At 28.1% G+C, this 22,105-nt stretch overlaps 1 protein-coding gene across 4 annotated transcripts in view; it reads right to left on the reverse strand.

Moving 5' to 3' along the window:
* Nucleotides 1-5,107: 5,107 nt before the first annotated feature.
* The window catches only part of LOC129749056 (muscle-specific protein 300 kDa), a 65,499-nt gene continuing 48,501 nt past the window's right edge, over nucleotides 5,108-22,105 (reverse strand). For 3 of the 4 annotated variants that reach the window (XM_055743879.1, XM_055743880.1, XM_055743881.1), the window contains 7 exons: nucleotides 14,955-15,260; nucleotides 14,683-14,831; nucleotides 13,417-14,227; nucleotides 13,187-13,345; nucleotides 12,911-13,123; nucleotides 12,591-12,848; nucleotides 5,108-10,763 (listed from right to left, as the gene is read on the reverse strand). In XM_055743879.1, coding sequence (XP_055599854.1) covers nucleotides 5,121-10,763; nucleotides 12,591-12,848; nucleotides 12,911-13,123; nucleotides 13,187-13,345; nucleotides 13,417-14,227; nucleotides 14,683-14,831; nucleotides 14,955-15,260 — 7,539 coding nt within the window. In that variant the 3' untranslated portion in view covers nucleotides 5,108-5,120. Of the gene's footprint in view, nucleotides 10,764-10,832; nucleotides 11,077-12,590; nucleotides 12,849-12,910; nucleotides 13,124-13,186; nucleotides 13,346-13,416; nucleotides 14,228-14,682; nucleotides 14,832-14,954; nucleotides 15,261-22,105 lie in introns of those variants that run through there. The other variant, XM_055743883.1, reaches the window with a different exon arrangement.

Consider the following 22,105-nt stretch of genomic DNA (forward strand, 5'->3'; position numbering starts at 1 on the left):
TGTCATTTTTGTCATTTTTGTCATTTTTGTCATTTTTGTCATTTTTGTCATTTTTGTCATTTTTGTCATTTTTGTCATTTTTGTCATTTTTGTCATTTTTGTCATTTTTGTCATTTTTGTCATTTTTGTCATTTTTGTCATTTTTGTCATTTTTGTCATTTTTGTCATTTTTGTCATTTTTGTCATTTTTGTCATTTTTGTCATTTTTGTCATTTTTGTCATTTTTGTCATTTTTGTCATTTTTGTCATTTTTGTCATTTTTGTCATTTTTGTCATTTTTGTCATTTTTGTCATTTTTGTCATTTTTGTCATTTTTGTCATTTTTGTCATTTTTGTCATTTTTGTCATTTTTGTCATTTTTGTCATTTTTGTCATTTTTGTCATTTTTGTCATTTTTGTCATTTTTGTCATTTTTGTCATTTTGTCATTTTTGTCATTTTTGTCATTTTTGTCATTTTTGTCATTTTTGTCATTTTTGTCATTTTTGTCATTTTTGTCATTTTTGTCATTTTTGTCATTTTTGTCATTTTTGTCATTTTTGTCATTTTTGTCATTTTTGTCATTTTTGTCATTTTTGTCATTTTTGTCATTTTTGTCATTTTTGTCATTTTTGTCATTTTTGTCATTTTTGTCATTTTTGTCATTTTTGTCATTTTTGTCATTTTTGTCATTTTTGTCATTTTTGTCATTTTTGTCATTTTTGTCATTTTTGTCATTTTTGTCATTTTTGTCATTTTTGTCATTTTTGTCATTTTTGTCATTTTTGTCATTTTTGTCATTTTTGTCATTTTTGTCATTTTTGTCATTTTTGTCATTTTTGTCATTTTTGTCATTTTTGTCATTTTTGTCATTTTTGTCATTTTTGTCATTTTTGTCATTTTTGTCATTTTTGTCATTTTTGTCATTTTTGTCATTTTTGTCATTTTTGTCATTTTTGTCATTTTTGTCATTTTTGTCATTTTTGTCATTTTTGTCATTTTTGTCATTTTTGTCATTTTTGTCATTTTTGTCATTTTTGTCATTTTTGTCATTTTTGTCATTTTTGTCATTTTTGTCATTTTTGTCATTTTTGTCATTTTTGTCATTTTTGTCATTTTTGTCATTTTTGTCATTTTTGTCATTTTTGTCATTTTTGTCATTTTTGTCATTTTTGTCATTTTTGTCATTTTGTCATTTTTGTCATTTTTGTCATTTTTGTCATTTTTGTCATTTTTGTCATTTTTGTCATTTTTGTCATTTTTGTCATTTTTGTCATTTTTGTCATTTTTGTCATTTTTGTCATTTTTGTCATTTTTGTCATTTTTGTCATTTTTGTCATTTTTGTCATTTTTGTCATTTTTGTCATTTTTGTCATTTTTGTCATTTTTGTCATTTTTGTCATTTTTGTCATTTTTGTCATTTTTGTCATTTTTGTCATTTTTGTCATTTTTGTCATTTTTGTCATTTTTGTCATTTTTGTCATTTTTGTCATTTTTGTCATTTTTGTCATTTTTGTCATTTTTGTCATTTTTGTCATTTTTGTCATTTTTGTCATTTTTGTCATTTTTGTCATTTTTGTCATTTTTGTCATTTTTGTCATTTTTGTCATTTTTGTCATTTTTGTCATTTTTGTCATTTTTGTCATTTTTGTCATTTTTGTCATTTTTGTCATTTTTGTCATTTTTGTCATTTTTGTCATTTTTGTCATTTTTGTCATTTTTGTCATTTTTGTCATTTTTGTCATTTTTGTCATTTTTGTCATTTTTGTCATTTTTGTCATTTTTGTCATTTTTGTCATTTTTGTCATTTTTGTCATTTTTGTCATTTTTGTCATTTTTGTCATTTTTGTCATTTTTGTCATTTTTGTCATTTTTGTCATTTTTGTCATTTTTGTCATTTTTGTCATTTTTGTCATTTTTGTCATTTTTGTCATTTTTGTCATTTTTGTCATTTTTGTCATTTTTGTCATTTTTGTCATTTTTGTCATTTTTGTCATTTTTGTCATTTTTGTCATTTTTGTCATTTTTGTCATTTTTGTCATTTTTGTCATTTTTGTCATTTTTGTCATTTTTGTCATTTTTGTCATTTTTGTCATTTTTGTCATTTTTGTCATTTTTGTCATTTTTGTCATTTTTGTCATTTTTGTCATTTTTGTCATTTTTGTCATTTTTGTCATTTTTGTCATTTTTGTCATTTTTGTCATTTTTGTCATTTTTGTCATTTTTGTCATTTTTGTCATTTTTGTCATTTTTGTCATTTTTGTCATTTTTGTCATTTTTGTCATTTTTGTCATTTTTGTCATTTTTGTCATTTTTGTCATTTTTGTCATTTTTGTCATTTTTGTCATTTTTGTCATTTTTGTCATTTTTGTCATTTTTGTCATTTTTGTCATTTTTGTCATTTTTGTCATTTTTGTCATTTTTGTCATTTTTGTCATTTTTGTCATTTTTGTCATTTTTGTCATTTTTGTCATTTTTGTCATTTTTGTCATTTTTGTCATTTTTGTCATTTTTGTCATTTTTGTCATTTTTGTCATTTTTGTCATTTTTGTCATTTTTGTCATTTTTGTCATTTTTGTCATTTTTGTCATTTTTGTCATTTTTGTCATTTTTGCAAGTGAAGTTTTTATTTGGATACCGTGTTCTTTTTTCATCGAGATTTTCGAGATTAAAAACTCAAAACTTTATGCGCTTTGATGCGTTCCAAAATCATGTTCGATTGAACTGAATATAGCACACATCATGTTTTAGGTCAATAAACAAAATGTTCGTACAAGTTCTAGAAAACACTAACTGGGTCAATGTGTATAGTTTAAATGAGAACAAAAAAATGGTTGAATGTGAAATAACGACTCGATGATACTAAACCAAACGAAATACTGTACTCGCAAAAATTCAATTCTTGGAATGAGGGAAATTTTCGCATAACACTTGAATTTTCATAACGAGTTTACTCATTAATTACGAGGCTTATTCAATGTTTTAAATCTAATTTCTTAAATTTTACATTCAATAAATTATGTGATGGTAAACAACAATTTTATATTTATATTATATTTAATAAACTTCATCTACATTGCTGATATTTGTTCGTTCCTTAGAAAATGAATTCTAAATCAAAAAAATTTGTAGCACCTTAATTGTAATATTAGTTATAAATTTTTTGTGCAGAACTATTATTTATGATTCTGTGGCAAAATATGAAATGAAAATATTACAAATGAACGAACATTTAAGCTGTTTTCCGTCGTGATCTTAAAACCCTTTTTTATCTTTAGAATGTGTATAAAAGTGATTTGAATCTTTTACGCCTACAGTATTTCGATTGAAGCATAAAACTGTTCATCACAATTTTACTTAAGGTACACCGGTGTGGGTGGAGACGATGGCTATTTAAACAACGCTGAATATTTTTTCAAACTTGCAATTTAGAATTTTTAATACTCTTGTAATTTAACTAACAACTGAAAAAAGATGCGGAATCTTTAGTCATAGCATAAAAGCAAAAAACAATTTCACAACTATACCGAAGTTGAGGATTACAAAAAACCATGAAAATGAAAACAAATTATTTGCATTTATTACACAAGAATCTAACCAATTTTTTTTTATCTGCAAAAAGAATCATGTCGTAAAATAAACCAAATTTAAAGTACAATTATAACAATTTTTATGATAATATTTCTCGCGAAGCATTTATCAAGCAAATCTCATCAAAAAGTTTAGATAACATATACTGCATTACATTTATCTAGATTGTTCAATGACTTTCAAAGTTGACCTGTACGAAAACCTTCTCCACTTACCCCTGTGTACCTGTTAGGACATATTTTTCTAATTGATGTGTATAACAAAACAGAAGTAAAACGTCTTACATTAGAAATAATGTTGATGTATATGAAGCAGTGATGAATTCAATATCAACCAATGAAATGGATTCTGAATTCCGATAAATGATTGTTGGGAGATACAAGTTAAAAAAAAATAAACACAAAAACAATCTTTTTTTAAGGAATCAGTTGCAAACTTGTATGATATTTCAGTTTTGATCAGAGTTCCCAGCGAATAATACTCTATACATTTCATGTTATAGAAGTGCGGGCGTGTATGTTATCGAGTTGATAATATGGTTATGAGTTGAAATATGATAACTATACTAAAATCAAACAAAATAATCTTAACATCGAAATTAACATCACCTGTTTGCTTACTGTGCCATCATCCATATTGCAATTATTTACTTCTACGTGGTCCGATGACGCTACTATGTTACTGGGAGGAGAGGACTGTAGGATATCGGAAGCAGTGTCTGGGGAATTTTCTACATACGAATGCATATTCGCGCCTCGAGTATTAGTTAAAGTATGCTTTTCTGGGAATGTTTCGTTGTTACTGGGAATATCAGCAGGTATAGCTTGTAAGAGACTGTCATTAGGTTTATCTAATTGAGTATTTTTCAACTCAATCAAATGGATATCGTCGGTGATCGTATTATTAAATTCTCCTGCCTCCCTTGGATCTTGAAAAGCTGTAGCACTATTGTATGTTAAATTTTTGTAGCTCGAATCATCCTGTTTTGTCCCACTGATTAAAACGGATTCGACTAAATGCACCTCAGAATTTGTTGTTGGATTCCCGATATTCTCATCATCAATTGCGATACAAAGAGTCGATTCGAATTCACTTGAAGCAGTAGTTTCTAGCTCATTTTGTATTAATTTTGTATTAATAGTGGGTTTTGATTGCATATATAACGCATACCGGAGTTCCGCATCGTCATACAGAGGTTTGTCCCGCCAAAACTCGACATCATTCAACATTTGATGCTCAGAGTGCATTTTTTCAACTACGTTAGTATTCGAGGCTGTTTTTTTTGATATATTTGCATGTCGATGATTGGCCTGGTCTGGTAATTTTAGCGATCCATCGATTTTGTCGTTCATATCAGTTTGTGGTATTGACTCATCTATGTCTCTAGTATGATCATTTATGAATCTTTGCTGTTGTTTATACACAGCAAGTGTCAGCTCAGCATCATCGAAAAGCGGTTTATTCATCCAAAAATCGATCAGCGATAAAGGCGATTTATTAAAATATGAAGTTTCCTTAGAATCTCCCTTACTCCTAAGATGAACATCAAGATCAAACATCAAGACCAAGATCATCAGTTGTTAAAGATGTGTTATTGATTTCCCTAGCGCAGTGCGTTGAATCATTATCTAAAGTTGTTGTTTTTAACTCTTCATTTTTCATGGAATCGGATCCATCACTTTCAATCTCGTCTTTAGAAATATTCATAAAATTAGTTTGATTAAATGGTTTCGATTGATTGTGTCCAGTATCTCCCAAGCCTGGTAAATCTGATTCTGTGGAATTATGTATTTCATCTTTTTCATTCGATGCTTCACACAATAGTTCAGCCAATGAAGACTGTGCAGCGGTTGATTGTTTCCTAGGGCTGACTTGTGTGACCTGTGATTTTAACAAGTTGAACCTTTTCTCTGCATCAGCCAAGGCAAAGTAAGCGTATAGATCAGTACAAGATTTTTCGTAGTTTATCCGATTTAGGTTATTGTATGTTTTGCCGTGATCTATCTCGGCCGGCAATTTTGGTTTTTCTTCAATTGGTTGCTCAACATTTTCAACATACACCGAATGAGCTTTGCTAGCAGATGGATGATTACTTTGAATTGTTTTCTTGATATGGCTCTCTTCAACAGGAATATCTACGGTAGATTCGTTTGATTTGTGCGATTTCGTGTTGCATAGCGTCTTTTCTGCATCCCTATACATCCAATAAGAACCATATTTACAGGAATCGGGCTCAAAGCCACAATGTTGGAGTGTTTTGCTTGTATATGAAGAATCATTTGCGTACTGATCTTGAGCTACATTATGTAGTTGATGATTTTCGACATCTTTGTGAAGCTCCGTTTTCAAATATTTTACTTCTGTTGCGTTTGACCGATTTTCCACATCGTAAGACACATTAACTTCTATTGGATTCACCAAACATTTATCTAAAACCGTTTGTTCACCAGATGTCACATTTTTTATTGTAGAAGCCTCGTATGAAATACTCGTAGTTGCTACAATAAATGAGCTATTTGCTGACGTCTCGGCAAGCTCTTGAGCTTTGGATACTGGCAGAAGGTATTCCGTGCTTCTTTCAGAAGACTGCTCACCAACAATGTTTTTTTTATCCTCTGGAATCTCATCTACAACATGACTAATTATTTGAACTTCATAATGATCAATCGTTGGTTCTGTGGGTGTCAATATACTTGAACCTTCCGGATAATTATTATCTGTTCGCGATTCACCATCGGCATTATCATAAAAATTATCTACTGTGCCAACTTTATCTATCACATTAGTTGTGATTGGTTTTGTCTCAGAGGCAGAGCATACCATAGAGCTAAGAAGCTGCTCAGTATCTGTTGATTGTAATTCAGATTCACAAACCGGTTCATTTCCTTCAAGGATTGGACTTTCCCTTGATTCCTGAGAAGAAATATCTTCATCAGGCACATTTTCTCTACAGCTTTTCCCTAATATAAGTTCACCATAATTATCTGATGATTTTATCATCGAACCCTCACTTATGTTACCAGATACTTCTTTAGTATTTTCTTCGACCATCAATTGTTTACCCTTTTGTCCATTTTCGCCATGAGCTGATGAATATTCTAATTGTTCAACATTTTCATAAAAGTTTAATTGAGTGTGCAATATTTGTTCTTTACGATTTTTCTGACAATTTGAAGACAACAATGAATCTGTTACTCTTTCAATCAATGATTGTTGTTTCAATCCATCCGAATGGGTTGATAGCTCGATAGTTGTATGGGCTGCATCTTTTGCGGCAGATGTTATTGATTCATAAATAAGTGAGACATTATCTTTGTTTAAAACCTTCTCTTCAGATCGAGTGACAGCATCTGTGTAGTTTTGCGAATCTAAAAAAACAGCTTGAAAATGCATATCACCGGATTCGTTGAAAACTGTTTCAAAGTTAGAATGATGGGATGCTTTTTCTAAGAGTGTTTCAAATTGAACTGAACTCTTTTTCAGTTCTGTACTTTGCGAAAGACGATCCGTTGCAAGACATAGGTCTTGTGGCACATCCGCAACAAATTTATCAGCTTCTATGTTTGGAGTTGGCATAGGATTTTCAATAACAGTCGCAATACATTTCGCTTCAGCAACCGATTCCGGTTGAACCGTTTTCTCAATTGATGTGTCTACTACAGCTTCCTCGAAAGGAACCAATATTTTCTCTTGTTCGGTGCACTTTACAGTGCAATCGGACTGTGATTTTATTGCATCGTATTGGTTGATCGAATCTTTTATACCTGATGCTATGAAACTTGATGTTTTCTGAACGGATGAATTTTCTGTGTCACTAAACACAACAATTGAATTGATCAGTGCTAGATTCGTGCTACCATTATTTTGAGGATGATCAATGTGCTCAAATTCTAAGTATTCATTTAAAGGTTTTGCATCAAAAAGTTTTAAATCATGCCCTTCACGTACATTTGCTGCATCTTGTGGAACCATTTCATTTATAGAAACTTTTCCGTGACATTCAAAGTTGATGAAATCTGAATTCTCCGATTGAGAAGCTAATTTTGTATTATCAATTTCTACAGCAATTTCACTTGGTTGGGCGATAGCTGCCAATTGACAAGGCACTTCTCTTTTTTGTTCAGGTTCACACACATATTCTGCTGCGGATTTTGAGGTGAAAATATGTAATTGCATTTCCTTTACTTCACAAGTCGAAGGTTCCACATCCTCAACAGCACTGTTGAAATATGTCTCTTGTTCATTGCTTGTCGGCTGCAATGAAAGATCAAATTCCACTTGACCATGGCCTACAGTTTTGAAGTCATTTAGCTCAGTTTCACTATTCTCTACTGTTAAGGACAACTGTTTTTCCAGCAGTTTTTCTCCACTCCCACTAGAAACGTCGTTGTCTAATGGCTTGATAACAGAAACTTCTGTTGCAATATGTATCTCTGGATTCACAGCTGTACTCAAAGCTTCGGTACTTTCTAAGATAGTTAGAGCGTCATGAACGGTACTGAAATCAGTTTCGTTTGTGGTAACACACAATTCAACAGCTGGTAACTCTAAATGAATATATGATACTGGTTTCATCAATATTTCCTCGTGAGTTATCATTGAGATTTTTTGGCGACTTTCCTTGAAATTGTAATCCCCCTTTCGCTGGTTTTGGTTCTGATCCCTATTTTTCGAATTTTCTGCATCAGGTAAAAGACGAAGTGCTGCGTTTGTTGTTTGATTGCTTATGTCATTCTTTGTTGACTCTGTTATATTTTCTGGAGTTAACGATATATTATCAGGGTCAACATTTACATCTGAATCGCTTTGAGAACTGGGTTTCTGGATAGGAATTTCACAGATTTTTGTTTTTGATGATTCAGATTTATCATTTATGTTCTCCGACTTTTCATTGATACATACTATTTGTTCAATGGTTGACCCTTGTATTGAAGTAGCCTTACGTTTACTTGTTTTTCGCTTTTTAGAAGGTTCAAATTTATTTGTGTGTGAATTTTCAGATTCATTATTCAAAGTGCATGGTAGGTTTTCTTGCAATTGGCGTTTACTCATTGGTGATAAAATCGATGCATCTTTAATTGCGAAAGAAATACCATCGTTGTTGCATGTATCATTGACAAGTTGGATTGCAGGTAAATCATGTTTGTCACTTTTGCTTATATTTTCAACTGTTAGATCCAGAGATTTATTCATCGGCATATCTTCGCATATCGGAATGCTTGCGTTTAGCATCATGTCACATTCAGCTGTAGTAGAATCTATTGCGTAGGAGTCGTTTGAGTCATCTCCACTTGGTGACTGCTTCAAAGGTGCATTTGCGAACTGTGCGTTTATAGCATCTCTGCCCATTGCTGTTATCTTTTCCGTTGGTGATTTAATTTTACCACCAGTACCGTTCACGTCTAATCCAGTTACCTCTATGGTAATTTTTGTTTCACTGACTATAGGCATCGATGATTTATCCTCGATCAACGATACTTCATCATCATTTGTTAGAGCAACAAATATATCAGTTGGTTTTGGATGATTTCTTCTTTGTTCAATAGTGAAATCTTGTTTGGGGAAATTAAGGTTCCGTGAATCGGATCCATGTCTGCGTTCAGCCGGTTTTCGTTTTTTAATAGATTTCGACTTATCTATTTCAAAATGTGTTTCCATTGCTAGCATCTGATGATCATTCATTGGTGTGGTGGTTATTGCGTAACTTTTGACTTCAATATTGGAAGAAACAGCATTTGACTTTTCACTCAAATTATCATCGATTTGTTTAACTTCGTGATGCTGTACGCTTGTATTCTCAGCTGCAACAGGACTATCTGTAAGCAAATGTTCATATGCCGGAATGCCTGCCGCTTGTAGGTCACTTTCAGCTGGTGAAGAAATTTTGCTATCGGTGGTGTTGAGAACACTACTCGATGACATAGTAATATCACACACACAGTTCTCATCACCGGATAATTTGTTTTTTTCTTGCTTGTCTACAATATGCTTATTATTTTTCGGCTTGTGCTTTTTGTCATTTATTTGTTTACACTTGTCAATTTCTGTATCAACAATTACATCACAGCTCTTATTCATCGTTTTACTACACTCTTTTTTCTTCATTTGTTGATTGACAGGTGCAATACATACAATATTTTTTATGTAGATTTCTTTTTGAAGCTGTGGACAGTCAGCGGTTTTGGATGATGCGCTGTCGCGATCAGTAAATGATGATTTATTTTCGGATGGAGTGGTCATTATTGCAGCGTGTTTTTTCTTCTTTTTTGCGTTCGACTTTTTCTGAGGCGCCGCGATACAGTGCAACGAAGAATTTTCCTCAATAACTGATACATATTCCTGCGGTGTTTCTTCGTCTTTTCCTTCACTGTGTGTGTTTCCTTGTGGAAAAAATACTTCAGAATTAATGGTGACATCACTGAAGTTTTGGCTATCAATAGATACGATGGCGTGTTTCTTTTGAGAGTGTATATTTTTAAGTACAGCTGCATAAGTTTCATCCTCATCACAAACTCTGGAGATGCCAGGCTCGGCCGATTTCAGTGGTTTTTCGATTTGAGACAAACTGGTGTGATATTTTTGCACTAAATTTGCACCTAATGTTGCGCGTGTTTCTTCAATATCAACATTTTGTTCAATTGAATTCCGGTTTGCGATTTCGTCACAATGAACAGTAATTTTTTTCTGAACCATTGCATGCTTTTTTGGTTTGCGTTTCCGAAGACTTTTCTCGGCTCCTTGATGTCCAGGCTTATCATCCTGGCTTTTAGATTCTTGTCTTGAAGAAACTGAGGGTTCCAAATGCGTATTTTTAATGAGATGCTCAATGATATCTTGTGAAAAACTGTTGGGGGAAGGTGTTGAATGTTGTGGGCCGACTGAAACATTGACAGCTTCTTGCAATCTGTTTGGCAGGAGAGGTTTGCCTTCGTGTCTTGTATGTGCTGTTGTAATTGATCTTTTTAAACCAGCAACGACTTCGGCGTAGGTCAAATTAGAGTTATTCCATGCTGAAAAAGTTGGTGCAGTTCCAGCTGTTGAGGATGTGCCTAATTGTGCTCTTGGTTGTTTATGATACGAGGCTTGATCGAAGCTGTCATAATTCGCAGCACCTGGCTGTTCCATCTGTCTAGCTTGATGGTGATGATTTGAGGGTTCAATTGTAGCAGATCCGCTCCAGTCGACAGAAAGGTCCTGATGGTGGAATTTGCAATTTATTTTTCGGCAATTTATTTTACATGGAATGAAACACTTTTGATGGAATTTGTTTTAGGATGAAACTTTTAATATTCCTTTATAAAGCAGTTGTATAGCAAATAGAACAAAGTAGGTAGTAATACAATGGATTCAATAGTATTGAAGAAAATTAAATTTGATTGAAAGAATAAGTTACGATGGCCTGTGTCAGTTTCCATCAATCGGGGGCTTCCCGTTGTTGGAGTACTTTTATCTTGGCATTAATTTGGTTCAGTTGTTGATGCAGGGTTCTTAAACGATCACGACATTCCTTTACATTTGAATCCCATTTACCAATAGATAACCATCACAGACAGTCCAATATTATTGCAAAAGCGTAATGTGAATAAATTTTAGCAAGTTGTTGTATTATAGTTATATGTTTTGGATAATGCATTTGTTTTAGAGATGAACCAAATTAGTTGGGTTGAGGAGGACAAATAACAAAATATGATTATTATCAAGAATCTGTTCCCAATAGTGAATACATAATTTCGTATGAATCTAAACACATAAAAAGTTACACTGCAAATGGCTATTGGAATGATGCAAATTGAAGCATGTATTTGTGAGGCGATATTATTTAATAAGTAAATAAAATAGTACTAGCAAATAAAGTTAAATCAAAAGCGTTAATTACTTATCGTTATCGATTATCGTGCTTTTTTAAGATTCTCATAACTTTATATGCAGTAGTGTAACCCAAATGACCCGACATTTGAAAAAGTTATGCGGTGCAGGCTCCAAATTGATCCTAGGCCTATTCCAAAGTCGCATGCCAAATTTGGGCCAGATCGGATCACGGAAAGAGGTCGCTCAATGAGCCTAAAGATTGTTTGGGATTTTGGGAGTGTTCGGGAGCAACTTGAAAATCCAGTTTTTCATGAATAACTTAATGCCTAAACTGTGACAAATATTTCATCCGAAGACTGCATTTCAATTCAAGCTAAGACACGAACGTTATTAAACTTAAAAAAATAGTTATGTTTTTTAAGGGTGATATTCATCACTATTACTTAGAGACAGTGCTTCGAACATTTTGACGCAACATTAACAGTGATGAATATCACCCTGAAAAAAGTTACCCCATTTTTGAAGTTTAATAACTTTTTTACCATAAGTCGAATCGAAATGCAGTCTTCGGATGGAATATTTGTCATAGTTTGGGCTTTCAGTAAAACTATTTTTAAAAGAAATTGGTCGAAGGGGATCAAAGTTATTAATGAAAAACTGGATTTTCATGTTCCTCCCGCACAAAATGTCAGAAACTCCCATACAATCTTTAGGCTCGTTGAGCGACCCCTTTCCGTGATCCGATCTGGCCCAAATTTGGCATGAGACCGTGTACTAGGCCTAGGATCAATTTAAGCCTGCATCGCATAACAATTCACAAGCTTGAAAATTCTCATACAAATGTGGGGCAGTCTAATATGCAGTTTTTAAAATTTCGAGTTTTTTTTTATGAAGTCACTTCAGTTCTTTTGTAGGTATTCAGGCCATATTAAAGCGAAAGTGATTAGTTTATGCAAAAGAAGAAAAAAAAAAGAATTCTGAGAAGGATTGTTGTAGGTATTATTTTGCTAGTAGAATTGTGATGTTAGCTTTAGCTTTTAAAACTGTAGTTTACATTCAAATAACCGCTTATATTCTAAAACTTTAATTTTACCACCAATGCAATAAAAACATTGTAAAAGACCGATAAATAGGAAAACAGTTTGTCGAAGATGATTTTTCAATGAGGAGTGTGCTCTAATGAAAAAAAAAAAAACAAAATTGAAAACTCACCTGTTCTAGTTTATCACTGTTGTCTGCCTGATGCAATGGTGATAAAATATTTCGAAGCTGCTGTTCCTCCTGCACGATGCGCTGACGCAGACTTTGCATTTCGTTCTGACAATCCTCCACCTGAGCCAGTGCCTTATCGAGGTTTTGCGTGGTTTGGAACACATCCATGTGTAGCTTATCGAGCTCATCGATAACGCAACGACCGTTATGCACAATGGCCGGATTATCATTGTAAATAACGTCCGAATGGAAATGAACCTTTGAAATAGAATGAATTGAGAAAAAGAAAATCAAACGACTTTTATCAGGTTAACAATTACCTGCATTTTTTCTAGTGACATATTCACTTTCATTTTTTGACCAGAAATGTCGGCAAGCATTTGTTCGATCACTCGCAGTTGATCTCGCAGCGGTTTGTTTTTCAGTTCAACGGAGTTCAAAGTGTTGTACGATTCCTTTATCCACGCCTTGACACTTCTCAATTTATCTTCGTATTGTTGCCACTCCTCCGTCGTTTCGTTGAGATATAAATTCTTCGAATGGAAAACACAGATTTTGAATGATAAAGATAATGATATCGAGAATATTTATTTTACCCTTTCGAACAGTACTGTTTCCATGTCGATTTTCATAGTTTCGGCCTCATGTAGCTTATTTTTCAAATAACCCGTCGAGCAAACATCGTTAATGGTATCAAATTCGTGATTCATTTCGCTCAAGTGCCTTGAAACATCAGCCAGAGTAGAAACAGCGCTCTGAAATCAAATTATAACAAATTTAATGATCAATAGAAAAGATTTTATGCTTTCAAGAAAGCTTAACTTACAGAGTAGTTCTGACAAGCCGATTGTGCGTCAAAAAGAGTATGTAATTGAATTTTTTGATCTAACAAAACTCTCAATTTAATCGACCAATCCATAACCAACTGGAAAAGTCTCATAAAATTCGCCCAATTTCCTAGAATCTTTTCAATAGTGCGATTTTTGTCCTCCACCAACTGAATAGTTTTATTCATCTCCAATTGTATCTGCTCCATATTTGTTTTCATAGCTTGTTTGTCTGCCTCCTTAACACAATTTTGGATTATCTCATTGCCATATAATTGTAGCTGGTCATGAGTGCTTCTTAAATTTTCGGCATCGTTCATCAGCTCTCTTAACTTTGTTTTCAGCTCGCTAGGATCAATATTGTGATTACTTGTGACTAGCTCTGCGTTTTCAATCCATGTCTTGATCCTATCATAGACTACAAAGTAATCTGCACGAACAACTTTTGCGTGTTTGTAGATATTATTATACTCATCCATCTTAGCTGTTAAGTTTTGCAAGAGATCGTCCAGAGATTTTATCCGATTGACTAGATCCGATGGTATGAACTGTTGCGAGGTAATATACTTTTGTTCGATTTTTTGATTAATACTTTTATTTCTGCTACAGTATTGTTCCGTTTTTGATTGAATCACTGTAAGTTTTTTCTCCGTGTCTCGAATATGCTCATCGAACGGATTAATTTCCTGCAGCTCTTTCAACGCACATTCAACATGAGTTTGAAGTTTAGACAAATCTTCTAGGAAGAGATTCAAATCTTCCAGAATTTCCTTTATTTGCGTTTGTTTTGATTTCAAATTTTCAGTGAGCCTAGAAAAAAAAAGCAAGTTTAGTTTGTGCGCATTACAATTCACCCTTGGAAAGAGCGTGATAAATTCAAAATAAACATCGTTTGAAGAAAATTTAAATTTAGCCGATGACGTCAGGTGATTTGAGTTAGCCTTTCTGGTCTGCAATGTGCAATAACCATTTCGTCTGCAGTATTAGATCAATAAATTTTATTCTACCGCGATGGAAGTGTATATAAAATCGCTCAGTCCAAACGGGCGCCTTATCAAAATACGAACGGTAATACTGAAAGCACGGGAAAAGACTAAAATGCCGAATGAACTCACTCAGTCGCACCACAAAACGAGAATAGTGCCAATAGCCAAAGTAACGAAAAAAAGCATGAGAAACCATTAAACTGATTGAGTGTGGGAGAGAATCTTGGTGAGTTGGATAATCTGAGAATACCTGAAAATAGAATGTTCAAAAGTACGTACCTAGCATCAACTTCATTGAGATGAAGCAGCTTCTCTTTCAATGATTTTGGAGACAATTGTTGTTCTTGCAGTGCTCTAATCAATGTTTCGGACAAACAATTGGCCTTGGTATTGAGTTGACCAAGAGCCGACTTGTCATCAAGAAGACTCTGAAATAGAGAAGCAAAGTCGTTAAAAGTGCGCAAAAAAAAAACATTCCCAATATGAGCGAAAAAAAACTTCAAGTGTCTCACGGGATGAGATCATATTCGATGTTGACGATTGTTACTCACCTCAACCATGCGCTGTTTTGATTCAATTTCTTCTTTTGAACGTACTATCAGATCCAAATCCTTATCTTTATTCAAAAGGCTAGTGGATTTTATGTCCAGTTCATTCAAAATACTCTCCAGTTGATTTGACTGATGTTGGAGCTCGTTCAAATTCTCGCGTAGATTTTCAAGAATAGTAATTCCGTCTCTCCAGCGGCGATTAACTTCTACGTTTTCCAAGTTAATATTTTCACTTTCAGGGTGGCCGATTTTCTCGATGATACGATTATACGTTTCGTTCAATGTATCCAACTCTGGCTGATACGCCTTAAAAGAAAAAATAATATTTTTAAACACTTTTTCCCTAAAATTAAAATTCAGCCGCTCAACTATATTTTCTAGCGATGTTATCCTAACGGCGACTAATGAGCAAATGTCTTATTTGAAAAAAAAAAAATCGACTTTCTGCTTGATTTTCTTCTGACTCTTTCTTCGAAGATGACGGCATCAGTGTTCAAATAAATGTTAGAATGTACTACAAATATGGAGCGGTCAGAAATAATTATTTTTGTTTGAACGATTTTTTTTGTGTTCGTTAAATTATTCTATTTCCAAAATCAGAGTTTCTACACCAAAAGTATAATAATTTAACGACCAATATTGCACACGCACACGCTGTCCATGGCATTTGAAGGCTAACGGTCAAGCCGGTTTAAAATCATATTTTTTACCAACCATGTGTAGTAGTATTCTTCACAGAGGTGCAAAGGAAATGTTTGGTTTAGACGGCAGTCTGTTTATTCATTCAGATACGATCCAAGTATGAGATCATTAATGTCGTCATCATACGAAAATATCTTGAACAGCTTGAGATCACATAGCGATCATTCAAGCTAACATAAGAATGGTAAATCAAATCACCATAACAATCATTTGAGCTGGTAGATAAAAGTTGCGTAATGAATGAATTTGAAATGAAACTCGAAATTAAAAAATTTGAGCTGGTAGATAAAAGTTGCGTAATAAATGAATTTGAAATTTGAAATTTGAAATTTGAAATTTGAAATTTGAAATTTGAAATTTGAAATTTGAAATTTGAAATTTGAAATTTGAAATTTGAAATTTGAAATTTGAAATTTGAAATTTGAAATTTGAAATTTGAAATTTGAAATTTGAAATTTGAAATTTGAAATTTGAAATTTGAAATTTGAAATTTGAAATTTGAAATTTGAAATTTGAAATTTGAAATTTGAAATTTGAAATTTGAAATTTGAAATTTGAAATTTGAAATTTGAAATTTGAAATTTGAAATTTGAAATTTGAAATTTGAAATTTGAAATTTGAAATTTGAAATTTGAAATTTGAAATTTGAAATTTGAAATTTGAAATTTGAAATTTGAAATTTGAAATTTGAAATTTGAAATTTGAAATTTGAAATTTGAAATTTGAAATTTGAAATTTGAAATTTGAAATTTGAAATTTGAAATTTGAAATTTGAAATTTGAAATTTGAAATTTGAAATTTGAAATTTGAAATTTGAAATTTGAAATTTGAAATTTGAAATTTGAAATTTGAAATTTGAAATTTGAAATTTGAAATTTGAAATTTGAAATTTGAAATTTGAAATTTGAAATTTGAAATTTGAAATTTGAAATTTGAAATTTGAAATTTGAAATTTGAAATTTGAAATTTGAAATTTGAAATTTGAAATTTGAAATTTGAAATTTGAAATTTGAAATTTGAAATTTGAAATTTGAAATTTGAAATTTGAAATTTGAAATTTGAAATTTGAAATTTGAAATTTGAAATTTGAAATTTGAATTTGAAATTTGAAATTTGAAATTTGAAATTGAAATTTGAAATTTGAAATTTGAAATTTGAAATTTGAAATTTGAAATTTGAAATTTGAAATTTGAAATTTGAAATTTGAAATTTGAATTTGAAATTTGAAATTTGAAATTTGAAATTTGAAATTTGAAATTTGAAATTTGAAATTTGAAATTTGAAATTTGAAATTTGAAATTTGAAATTTGAAATTTGAATTTGAAATTTGAAATTTGAAATTTGAAATTTGAAATTTGAAATTTGAAATTTGAAATTTGAAATTTGAAATTTGAAATTTGAAATTTGAAATTTGAAATTTGAAATTTGAAATTTGAAATTTGAAATTTGAAATTTGAAATTTGAAATTTGAAATTTGAATTTGAAATTTGAAATTTTGAAATTTGAAATTTGAAATTTGAAATTTGAAATTTGAAATTTGAATTTGAATTTGAAATTTGAAATTTGAATTTGAAATTTGAATTTGAAATTTGAAATTTGAAATTTGAAATTTGAAATTTGAAATTTGAATTTGAATTTGAAATTTGAAATTTGAAATTTGAATTTGAAATTTGAAATTTGAAATTTGAAATTGAAATTTGAAATTTGAAATTTGAAATTTGAAATTTGAAATTTGAAATTTGAAATTTGAATTTGAAATTTGAAATTTGAAATTTGAAATTTGAAATTTGAAATTTGAAATTTGAAATTTGAAATTTGAAATTTGAATTTGAAATTTGAAATTTGAATTTGAAATTTGAATTTGAAATTTGAAATTTGAATTTGAAATTTGAAATTTGAATTTGAAATTTGAAATTTGAAATTTGAATTTGAAATTTGAAATTTGAATTTGAAATTTGAAATTTGAAATTTGAAATTTGAAATTTGAAATTTGAAATTTGAAATTTGAAATTTGAAATTTGAAATTTGGAAATTTGAAATTTGAAATTTGAAATTTGAAATTTGAAATTTGAAATTTGAAATTTGAAATTTGAAATTTGAAATTTGAAATTTGAATTTGAAATTTGAAATTTGAAATTTGAAATTTGAAATTTGAAATTTGAAATTTGAAATTTGAAATTTGAAATTTGAAATTTGAAATTTGAAATTTGAAATTTGAAATTTGAAATTTGAAATTTGAAATTTGAAATTTGAAATTTGAAATTTGAAATTTGAAATTTGAAATTTGAAATTTGAAATTTGAAATTTGAAATTTGAAATTTGAAATTTGAAATTTGAAATTTGAAATTTGAAATTTGAAATTTGAAATTTGAATTTGAAATTTGAAATTTGAAATTTGAAATTTGAAATTTGAAATTTGAAATTTGAAATTTGAAATTTGAAATTTGAATTTGAATTTGAAATTTGAAATTTGAAATTTGAAATTTGAAATTTGAAATTTGAATTTGAATTGAAATTTGAAATTTGAAATTTGAAATTTGAATTTGAAATTTGAAATTTGAATTTGAAATTTGAAATTTGAAATTTGAAATTTGAAATTTGAAATTTGAAATTTGAAATTTGAAATTTGAATTTGAAATTTGAAATTTGAAATTTGAAATTTGAAATTTGAAATTTGATTGAATTTGAAATTTGAAATTTGAAATTTGAAATTTGAAATTTGAAATTTGAAATTTGAAATTTGAAATTTGAATTTGAAATTTGAAATTTGAAATTTGAAATTTGAAATTTGAAATTTGAAATTTGAAATTTGAAATTTGAATTTGAAATTTGAAATTTGAAATTTGAAATTTGAATTTGAAATTTGAAATTTGAAATTTGAAATTTGAAATTTGAAATTTGAAATTTGAAATTTGAAATTTGAAATTTGAATTTGAATTTGAAATTTGAAATTTGAAATTTGAAATTTGAATTTGAAATTTGAAATTTGAAATTTGAAATTTGAAATTTGAAATTTGAAATTTGAAATTTGAAATTTGAAATTTGAAATTTGAAATTTGAAATTTGAAATTTGAAATTTGAAATTTGAAATTTGAAATTTGAAATTTGAATTTGAAATTTGAAATTTGAAATTTGAAATTTGAAATTTGAAATTTGAAATTTGAAATTTGAAATTTGAAATTTGAAATTTGAAATTTGAAATTTGAAATTTGAAATTTGAAATTTGAATTTGAAATTTGAAATTTGAAATTTGAAATTTGAAATTTGAAATTTGAAATTTGAAATTTGAAATTTGAAATTTGAAATTTGAAATTTGAAATTTGAAATTTGAAATTTGAAATTTGAAATTTGAAATTTGAAATTTGAAATTTGAAATTTGAAATTTGAAATTTGAAATTTGAAATTTGAAATTTGAAATTTGAATTTGAAATTTGAAATTTGAAATTTGAAATTTGAAATTTGAAATTTGAAATTTGAAATTTGAAATTTGAAATTTGAAATTTGAATTTGAAATTTGAAATTTGAAATTTGAAATTTGAATTTGAAATTTGAAATTTGAAATTTGAAATTTGAAATTTGAAATTTGAAATTTGAAATTTGAAATTTGAAATTTGAAATTTGAAATTTGAAATTTGAAATTTGAAATTTGAAATTTGAAATTTGAAATTTGAAATTTGAAATTTGAAATTTGAAATTTGAATTTGAAATTTGAAATTTGAAATTTGAATTTGAAATTTGAAATTTGAAATTTGAAATTTGAAATTTGAAATTGAAATTTGAAATTTGAAATTTGAAATTTGAAATTTGAAATTTGAAATTTGAAATTTGAAATTTGAAATTTGAAATTTGAAATTTGAAATTTGAAATTTGAAATTTGAAATTTGAAATTTGAAATTTGAATTTGAAATTTGAAATTTGAAATTTGAAATTTGAAATTTGAAATTTGAAATTTGAAATTTGAAATTTGAAATTTGAATTTGAAATTTGAAATTTGAATTTTTCATTTTTGAAATTTGAAAATTTGAAATTTGAAATTTGAAATTTGAAATTTGAAATTTGAAATTTGAAATTTGAAATTTGAAATTTGAAATTTGAAATTTGAAATTTGAAATTTGAAATTTGAAATTTGAAATTTGAAATTTGAAATTTGAAATTTGAAATTTGAAATTTGAAATTTGAATTTGAAATTTGAAATTTGAAATTTGAAATTTGAAATTTGAAATTTGAAATTTGAAATTTGAAATTTGAAATTTGAAATTTGAAATTTGAAATTTGAAATTTGAAATTTGAAATTTGAAATTTGAAATTTGAAATTTGAAATTGAAATTTGAAATTTGAAATTTGAAATTTGAAATTTGAAATTTGAAATTTGAAATTTGAAATTTGAAATTTGAAATTTGAAATTTGAAATTTGAAATTTGAAATTTGAAATTTGAAATTTGAATTTGAAATTTGAAATTTGAAATTTGAAATTTGAAATTTGAAATTTGAAATTTGAAATTGAAATTTGAAATTTGAAATTTGAAATTTGAAATTTGAAATTTGAAATTTGAAATTTGAAATTTGAAATTTGAAATTTGAAATTTGAAATTTGAAATTTGAAATTTGAAATTTGAATTTGAAATTTGAAATTTGAAATTTGAAATTTGAAATTTGAATTTGAAATTTGAATTTGAATTTGAATTTGAATTTGAAATTTGAAATTTGAAATTTGAAATTGAAATTTGAAATTTGAAATTTGAAATTTGAAATTTGAAATTGAAATTTGAAATTTGAAATTTGAAATTTGAAATTTGAAATTTGAAATTTGAAATTTGAATTTGAAATTTGAAATTTGAAATTTGAAATTTGAAATTTGAAATTTGAAATTTGAAATTTGAAATTTGAAATTTGAAATTTGAAATTTGAAATTTGAAATTTGAAATTTGAAATTTGAAATTTGAAATTTGAAATTTGAAATTTGAAATTGAAATTTGAAATTTGAAATTTGAAATTTGAAATTTGAAATTGAAATTTGAAATTTGAAATTTGAAATTTGAAATTTGAAATTTGAAATTTGAAATTTGAAATTTGAAATTTGAAATTTGAAATTTGAATTTGAAATTTGAAATTTGAAATTTGAAATTTGAAATTTGAAATTTGAAATTTGAAATTTGAAATTTGAAATTGAAATTTGAAATTTGAAATTTGAAATTTGAAATTTGAAATTTGAATTTGAAATTTGAAATTTGAAATTTGAATTTGAAATTTGAAATTTGAAATTTGAAATTGAAATTTGAAATTTGAAATTTGAAATTTGAAATTTGAATTTGAAATTTGAATTGAATTTGAAATTTGAAATTTGAAATTTGAAATTTGAAATTTGAAATTGAAATTTGAAATTTGAATTTGAAATTTGAAATTTGAAATTTGAAATTTGAAATTGAAATTTGAAATTTGAAATTGAAATTTGAAATTTGAATTTGAAATTTGAAATTTGAAATTTGAAATTTGAAATTTGAAATTTGAAATTTGAAATTTGAAATTTGAAATTTGAAATTTGAAATTTGAAATTTGAATTTGAAATTTGAAATTTGAAATTTGAAATTTGAAATTTGAAATTTGAAATTTGAAATTTGAAATTTGAAATTTGAAATTTGAAATTTGAAATTTGAAATTTGAAATTTGAAATTTGAAATTTGAAATTTGAAATTTGAAATTTGAAATTTGAAATTTGAAATTTGAATTTGAAATTTGAAATTTGAAATTTGAAATTGAAATTTGAAATTTGAAATTTGAAATTTGAAATTTGAAATTTGAAATTTGAAATTTGAAATTTGAAATTTGAAATTTGAAATTTGAAATTTGAAATTTGAAATTTGAAATTTGAAATTGAAATTTGAAATTTGAAATTTGAAATTTGAAATTTGAAATTTGAATTTGAAATTTGAAATTTTGAAATTTGAATTTGAAATTTGAAATTTGAATTTGAAATTTGAAATTTGAAATTTGAAATTTGAAATTTGAATTGATTTGAAATTTGAAATTTGAAATTTGAAATTTGAAATTTGAAATTTGAAATTTGAAATTTGAAATTTGAAATTTGAAATTTGAAATTTGAAATTTGAAATTTGAAATTTGAAATTTGAAATTTGAAATTTGAAATTTGAAATTTGAAATTTGAAATTTGAATTTGAAATTTGAAATTTGAAATTTGAAATTTGAAATTTGAAATTTGAAATTTGAAATTTGAAATTTGAAATTTGAAATTTGAAATTTGAAATTTGAAATTTGAAATTTGAAATTTGAAATTTGAAATTTGAAATTTGAAATTTGAAATTTGAATTTGAAATTTGAAATTTGAAATTTGAAATTTGAAATTTGAATTTGAAATTTGAATTTGAAATTTGAAATTTGAAATTTGAAATTTGAAATTTGAAATTTGAAATTTGAAATTTGAAATTTGAAAT

The sequence above is a fragment of the Uranotaenia lowii genome, chromosome 2 (assembly GCF_029784155.1).
Source record: "Uranotaenia lowii strain MFRU-FL chromosome 2, ASM2978415v1, whole genome shotgun sequence".
Lineage (NCBI taxonomy): Eukaryota > Metazoa > Arthropoda > Insecta > Diptera > Culicidae > Uranotaenia > Uranotaenia lowii.